The 8,191-nt window shown below is 48.6% G+C and overlaps 1 protein-coding gene across 5 annotated transcripts in view; it reads right to left on the bottom strand.

Moving 5' to 3' along the window:
* Window positions 1-1,024: 1,024 nt before the first annotated feature.
* adipor1a (adiponectin receptor 1a) overlaps window positions 1,025-8,191 on the bottom strand; it is a 61,482-nt gene continuing 54,315 nt past the window's right edge. For 4 of the 5 annotated variants that reach the window (XM_079491044.1, XM_079491047.1, XM_079491046.1 and 1 more), the window contains one exon: window positions 1,025-4,076. In XM_079491044.1, the coding sequence (XP_079347170.1) occupies window positions 3,948-4,076 (129 nt within the window). In that variant the 3' untranslated portion in view covers window positions 1,025-3,947. The remainder of the gene's footprint in view (window positions 4,077-8,191) is intronic. The other variant, XM_079491045.1, reaches the window with a different exon arrangement.

Genomic DNA, 8,191 nt, shown 5'->3' with positions numbered 1-8,191 from the left:
ACCAAGACGTTACGGGTGCATTTGGTTACATAGGGCCAGATTCACCAAGACGTTACGGGTGCATTTGGTTACATAGGGCCAGATTCACCAAGACGTTCACACCCAGATTTTGGGGCGTAAAGGAATCTCCCCAAACTTCCCACGTCAGTAGTCTGATTCAGTCGTCTTTTTTGTGTCTGTGAATTTCGCGGAGGGTCGACACCACGCCCCCAGCAAGGCTATCCAACGTTGAAGATGCCAGGTGGACAGACGTGCGTAAGGCTAGGCTAAACTTCCACTCGCTCGAGCCATTGAGTTATAATTATACTTCCGGCAGTCTTCCGGGTGCTTCAAAACGCCACTGAGCAACTTCTATTGAAATGAATAGCTTGGGGGCGGGGTTAGCGCTCCAGTTGGGTCTCTATCCTTTATAGGTCGACGCCCTCTCTCAGGTCTGCTCGGAGGGTTGACGCCCTCTCTCTCTCTCAGGTCTGCTCGGAGGGTCGACGCCCTCTCTCAGGTCTGCTCGGAGGGTTGACGCCCTCTCTCTCTCTCAGGTCTGCTCGGAGGGTCGACGCCCTCTCTCTCTCTCAGGTCTGCTCGGAGGGTTGACGCCCTCTCTCTCTCTCAGGTCTGCTCGGAGGGTTGACGCCCTCTCTCTCTCAGGTCTGCTCGGAGGGTTGACGCCCTCTCTCTCTCTCAGGTCTGCTCGGAGGGTCGACGCCCTCTCTCTCTCTCAGGTCTGCTCGGAGGGTTGACGCCCTCTCTCTCTCTCAGGTCTGCTCGGAGGGTCGACGCCCTCTCTCTCTCTCAGGTCTGCTCGGAGGGTCGACGCCCTCTCTCTCTCAGGTCTGCTCGGAGGGTTGACGCCCTCTCTCTCTCTCAGGTCTGCTCGGAGGGTCGACGCCCTCTCTCTCTCTCAGGTCTGCTCGGAGGGTTGACGCCCTCTCTCTCTCTCAGGTCTGCTCGGAGGGTCGACGCCCTCTCTCTCTCTCAGGTCTGCTCGGAGGGTCGACGCCCTCTCTCTCTCTCAGGTCTGCTCGGAGGGTCGACGCCCTCTCTCTCTCTCAGGTCTGCTCGGAGGGTCGACGCCCTCTCTCTCTCTCAGGTCTGCTCGGAGGGTCGACGCCCTCTCTCTCTCTCAGGTCTGCTCGGAGGGTTGACGCCCTCTCTCTCTCTCAGGTCTGCTCGGAGGGTCGACGCCCTCTCTCTCTCTCAGGTCTGCTCGGAGGGTCGACGCCCTCTCTCTCTCTCAGGTCTGCTCGGAGGGTCGATGGGCCTCGACATGAAAAGGGTAGAAAACCACTCTGCCCTTTCTAGACCTCCAACGTGGGAAGTTGGGGGAAAAACCAGCTTGGTGAAAATGAAGACCCTTTGAGTACGACGTCCTCTTGGGTTAAACTGACACCCAGGGTCTCACTGTGCGAGGTGGGCTGTCCATCATAGCGGCTTTGATTGATTGATTGATTGATTGATTGATTGATTGATTGACTGAATACTTTGACATTTAACAGCATAAAGTAGTGGTTTACGGTTAAACAACCCTGATAACACAACACGCCCTGAGGGCTGGTTTCCATTTAACCCATTCTGGGCGGGAACCCCTTTTGGTGTTAGCATCACGTTATGCTTTAGCTATAGAAAAATAGCAGACCTACAAGCTCGTAGCGCGGCTGAAAAATCGAAGAACGACTGACATAGAAACATAGCTTTTTCAGAAAACTGTCAGGATGTAGAAGACATTTTTAGAATCTGATCTCAGGTCAAAATGGGTTAAACAGCTCTGAGGGCTTTGTGTTATATTGTCATGGTAATAGAACCACTGGGTAGTACTGGGTCTTCATGGTACCACTGGGTCTTCATGGTACCACTGGGTCTTCATGGTACCACTGGGTACCACTAGGTACCACTGGGTCTTCATGGTACTACTGGGTACCACTGGGTACCACTAGGTACTACTGGGTCTTCATGGTACTACTGGGTACCACTGGGTACCACTAGGTACTACTGGGTCTTCATGGTACCACTGAGTACCACTGGGTACCACTAGGTACCACTGGGTCTTCATGGGGACAAGCTGCACATTTGATCCGGTTACAACACAATCTTTTTTTTGTTTTTATTATCATAAGAAAGAAAAAAACATAAATCTTCTCTGTCGGGGGTCTCGCTAGCACTAAACCTTTTCCGATGGGGGGGCGGGGGGGGGGGGGGATGGGGCCAAATACATATATATTTTCGGGGGTCCCTGTCCGACACATGCGTGGCGTCGGGTACAGGCCCTGATCCCTGATCCTGGAGGCCGGAATGATCATAGCGATTCTAAAACCCCAACATCGCTGGATTACTGTACAGATTACTGTACTGTAAACTGAAGACGCGCCGCGTCCGTCCGTCCGTCTGTCTGTCCGCGTTAAAACACACCGTGAGCCTCGCAGATGGGCGATTCTTTTTGGGGAGCGTGCGATTAGCGCTGTGCGACACAAGCCTTACAAGGATCCCTGGATAATAAGACTAATATGCCTTAAAACATTATTATACTTACCCTCCATTACTAAAACAACAAAATAAAAACACCTTCAAGATTTTATTTCTTTCATAAATAGAAAATAGTTAAGGTGTTTTTAATTTGAATTATAGAGGGCCAGTATAGTGTTTTAACCCATTTCGGGCGGGAACCCCTTTTGGTGTTTTAAACATTATGTTGTACTTTAGCAGATTGTAGGTCTGCTATTTTTGAAAAATCGTAAAAATGTGGCGTAAATCTTTGAATACAGATTCTTTCAGAGCGAACGTTTTTAACTCAAATCTTTGCTCAGGTCAAAATGGGTTAAGGCATATCTGTCTTTATTAGTCTGAGATCCTTTTAACTCTACATTCCAACAACATCCAGTCTGACTTCAACCCATAGAAATGGAAAAGAATCAAGTTATATTATATTCTCTCTTTGTTGCACTAATGAAGTCCCATTAGAGGACTGGGGGTAATAAGTGATCATCCATAAACAGAACCTTTAACAGAACATTAATTAGAGGACTGGGGGTAATAAGTGATCATCCATAAACAGAACCCGAGTTAATTCATTGTAGAACGCTTTCCCTGCGGTTCGTCAGTTGCCCCGAGTTACGTTTTTTCATCGTTTAATCCACGTTTTTAATCCGTTTTTAAGTCATACGGGCCAATCCACCCGACCGAATGGGATATGAGACGCGTTTTGATGACGTCATCGCTAGAAAGGTCCGTCGCTCCGGGCGTGCAATGGGTTCTGGGAAATGGAGTCCCGATTCTTTACAATGGGGGAAGAGGCCACGCCTTCGTCGTCCAGTCTGTTGTCGTGGTTGCCACTTTGGAATACTTTTAAACTCCTCGACAAGCCTTTACAGCGTTTTAAACCTGTTCATGTTCTGGTGAAACCCCCTGGTTCTTGAGAACCAGACCCACATAGTGATACAAAACTAATAATAATAATAATAATATTGCAGTGTGCTTGTTGAGATTTCCCTCCACACTTCATTCGCTATCAAAGAAAAAAAGCCAACGCGAGAATGGAGCACGAGGCAAAATAGCCGATCTACAAGCTCACAATGCGTCGCATTGAGACGCATTGTGAGCTTGTAGGTCTGCTATTTTGACCGCCAGAAACCTAAACAAATCTAAACGTGAGCAAATCAGGAAGTACTGAAGAGAGAGAGAGATAGGAGGGGGGGGGGGAGAGAGAGAGAGAGAGAAAGAGAGAGAGAGGGGGGGGGGGGGCTGGGGGGCAACAAGTGAACATACTGAATTCCAGCAGCATTTTCGTTTCTTTCTATCTTCCTATTTTTTTGTTTTTTTTTTAAACGGGGATGTTTTTTTGGGGGGGGATCATCAGACAGGACAGGAGGAACAGGTCAGGGGTCAGGACAGGAGCCTGACCCCTGACCCCCGGACAGGACAGGAGGATGATGGGAGTTGGAGTTTTCACAGTCTTTTCAGAGCAGAGTGTCGTCTGTGCATCCTCCCTCCAGGCCGTAGCGGAACTCCTGCAGGTTGGAGACGCCGTAGAAGTGGATGAAGGCTGCTGCTACCACCAGGACATGGAAGATCTGGTGGGAATGGAACTACAACACCCAGAGGACACAGTGTTAATGGACTACAACACCCAGAGAGCACAGTGTTAATGAACTACAGGCTGCTGCTACCACCAGGACATGGAAGATCTGGTGGGAATGGAACTACAACACCCAGAGGACACAGTGTTAATGAACTACAACACCCAGGCTGCTGCTACCACCAGGACATGGAAGATCTGGTGGGAATGGAACTACAACACCCAGAGAGCACAGTGTTAATGGACTACAACACCCAGGCTGCTGCTACCACCAGGACATGGAACATCTGGTGGGAATGAAACTACAACACCCAGAGGACACAGTGTTAATGAACTACAGGCTGCTGCTACCACCAGGACATGGAACATCTGGTGGGAATGAAACTACAACACCCAGAGGACACAGTGTTAATGAACTACAGGCTGCTGCTACCACCAGGACATGGAACATCTGGTGGGAATGGAACTACAACACCCAGAGGACACAGTGTTAATGAACTACAGGCTGCTGCTACCACCAGGACATGGAAGATCTGGTGGGAATGGAACTACAATACCCAGAGAGCACAGTGTTAATGAACTACAGGCTGCTGCTACCACCAAGGACTGTCTAAAGAGGACGAGACGCGAAGACCGTACGGGCGGCGCCATGTTGCTTATGGTGCTCCATGGAAGGAAAGAAACATGCGCAGTTCAGACCAAGGAAGCTGAACGCGGAAGTGTTGGCTGCATATAGCCCATTGCACATGTTTCTTTCCTTCCATGGAGCACCATAAGCAACATGGCGTCGCCCGTACGGTCTTCGCGTCTCGTCCTCTTTAGACAGTCCTTGGCTACCACCAGGACATGGAAGATCTGATGGGAATGAAACTACAATACCCAGAAAGCACAGTGTTAATGAACTACAACACCCAGGCTGCTGCTACCACCAGGACATGGAAGATCTGATGGGAATGAAACTACAATACCCAGAGAGCACAGTGTTAATGAACTACAACACCCAGAGAGCACAGTGTTAATGAACTACAACATATCACAGGTTGTTTTCTAATAAGCCTATCTCACAGAATTTCCCCGCCCCCCTTAATACGCCCCCTTTCGGGGTTAGTGGTGATAGCATGACGTCACTCCATAGACGCTTCATGTTAACAGAGGTAATTTAAGAAGTCTACAACTTTTGTTTTCTCAAGGTAAGGTTTGTTCTATCTGTTCGAGCTGATTTACCATATTGTTTGCTTCATAATAATATTGGTCTGTCACATTTTTACATTAGAAAATGTACTTAGATTCTCCAGAGAAAAAAACGTGTAAATGCCCATGTTAAAGTCACCACTATTTACCGGAAGTGGGCGTGAAAAACGGGCTGTGAGATAGGCCTATCACTTACTTTCCCAGTCACGTGGCCACTTCACTTCCTTCTCAGAGCTTCCTTGGCTCTGAGAAGGAAGTGAAGTGGTCACGTGACTGGGCTGCGCCATGACACCTTCATGGACACTTTCATGGACACTGTCATGGACACTGTCATGGGAGCCAAACTACCCGGAGGTTTGGCAGAATGCACTGGAGTCAATGAGAGCTCAGTGACCAGCTCATGAACAAACATTATTTATGAATGACTGAGACCTTTAGTAAAGTAATCACTTCTGTAAAATAACAGAAGACATGTAACACATTATTGTCTGCTGTGTTGTCTGTCAGGTGTGGATAAAACTCTCACATAGTTCGCATAGTTTCTTTACATGTTGCCAGCAGAGAGCTCTGGGAATTATCTCTGACATCAACCATCCTCCAGAACTTCACACTAGCCCATTTTGGGCGGGAACCCCCTTTGGTGTTGGCATTATGTTATGCTTTAGCTATTGAAAAATAGCAGATCTACAAGATCATAGCGCGCCACTCGAGCTTGTCCATCCTACATTACTGATGGATGGAAGTGAATGTTCCTTCATGGAAGACCATATGCATAATGAGTTATTCCAAACATTTCCTTGAGAATTAAGTAATTTAACAAACTACTAACTAACTGTACTAACTAGACTAACTCCTGTAGAAGTTACAGTAAATAAATACTAGGTAATAAATATCACACTTTGATGTCAGCACCCCTGCTGTTTTTGCACTACACTAAATATATTCACTGGATTTTAATTAACCAATATATAAAATAAAAAAATATATAACTTGTAAAAGTGTTGTATAGAGCACCGAAGTCCTGACGTCACTCTCTCATCCCCTGGTTCTAAAGTCCTGACGTCACTCGCTCATCCCCTGGTTCTAAAGTCCTGACGTCACTCTCTCATCCCCTGGTTCTAAAGTCCTGACGTCACTCGCTCATCCCCTGGTTCTAAAGTCCTGACGTCACTCGCTCATCCCCTGGTTCTAAAGTCCTGACGTCACTCGCTCATCCCCTGGTTCTAAAGTCCTGACGTCACTCGCTCATCCCCTGGTTCTAAAGTCCTGACGTCACTCGCTCATCCCCTGGTTCTAAAGTCCTGAGGTCACTCGCTCATCCCCTGGTTCTAAAGTCCTGAGGTCACTCGCTCATCCCCTGGTTCTAAAGTCCTGAGGTCACTCGCTCATCCCCTGGTTCTAAAGTCCTGACGTCACTCTCTCATCCCCTGGTTCTAAAGTCCTGACGTCACTCGCTCATCCCCTGGTTCTAAAGTCCTGACGTCACTCGCTCATCCCCTGGTTCTAAAGTCCTGACGTCACTCTCTCATCCCCTGGTTCTAAAGTCCTGACGTCACTCTCTCATCCCCTGGTTCTAAAGTCCTGACGTCACTCTCTCATCCCCTGGTTCTAAAGTCCTGACGTCACTCGCTCATCCCCTGGTTCTAAAGTCCTGACGTCACTCTCTCATCCCCTGGTTCTAAAGTCCTGACGTCACTCTCTCATCCCCTGGTTCTAAAGTCCTGACGTCACTCGCTCATCCCCTGGTTCTAAAGTCCTGACGTCACTCGCTCATCCCCTGGTTCTAAAGTCCTGACGTCACTCGCTCATCCCCTGGTTCTAAAGTCCTGAGGTCACTCGCTCATCCCCTGGTTCTAAAGTCCTGACGTCACTCTCTCATCCCCTGGTTCTAAAGTCCTGACGTCACTCGCTCATCCCCTGGTTCTAAAGTCCTGACGTCACTCGCTCATCCCCTGGTTCTAAAGTCCTGACGTCACTCTCTCATCCCCTGGTTCTAAAGTCCTGACGTCACTCTCTCATCCCCTGGTTCTAAAGTCCTGACGTCACTCTCTCATCCCCTGGTTCTAAAGTCCTGACGTCACTCTCTCATCCCCTGGTTCTAAAGTCCTGACGTCACTCGCTCATCCCCTGGTTCTAAAGTCCTGACGTCACTCGCTCATCCCCTGGTTCTAAAGTCCTGACGTCACTCTCTCATCCCCTGGTTCTAAAGTCCTGACGTCACTCTCTCATCCCCTGGTTCTAAAGTCCTGACGTCACTCTCTCATCCCCTGGTTCTGCCTGGTTCACGCCTTCACGGAAGTAATTTCTCTATGGAGAATCTTAAAATCGTCTCATACAAGCAGTGGTCCAAAAATAAACAAGCTGTCTCTGCGTTGTCAGGGAGGTGTCTCTGTATCGTTTGCGACAGTCAGTCACTCATATATGATACAGTAACAATAGCGTTTTCTCTCAGTCAGTTGATTCTTCATATCCATATGAGTGAAACGGCCTGGATGACATGTTTATTTTTCAAACACAGTTCTTATATGAGGTGATCTAAAATCCCCCCCATGGGGATTACAATGCAAATACAAAGTATACTGATATTGACGTCAGACTTCGGTGCTCTATTATCACTGAATGTTCAACCCAGAACAGGGATGCTAGGGGATAGTAGGGGGATGCTAGGGGATGTTAGGGGGATGCTAGGGGATGTTAGGGGATAGTAGGGGATGTTAGGGGGATGCTAGGGGATGTTAGGGGGATGCTAGGGGATGCTAGGGGATGTTAGGGGGATGCTAGGGGATGTTAGGGGATAGTAGGGGATGCTAGGGGATAGTAGGGGGATGCTAGGGGATGTTAGGGGGATGCTAGGGGATGTTAGGGGGTGCTAGGGGATAGTAGGGGGATGCTAGGGGATGCTAGGGGGATGCTAGGGGATAGTAGGGGGATGCT

The sequence above is a fragment of the Electrona antarctica genome (assembly GCF_951216825.1).
Source record: "Electrona antarctica genome assembly, chromosome: 21".
In the NCBI taxonomy this organism is placed as follows: Eukaryota; Metazoa; Chordata; class Actinopteri; order Myctophiformes; family Myctophidae; genus Electrona; species Electrona antarctica.
Note: the sequence above shows the minus strand (reverse complement) of the source record. Positions and strands in the feature narration are given on the sequence as shown.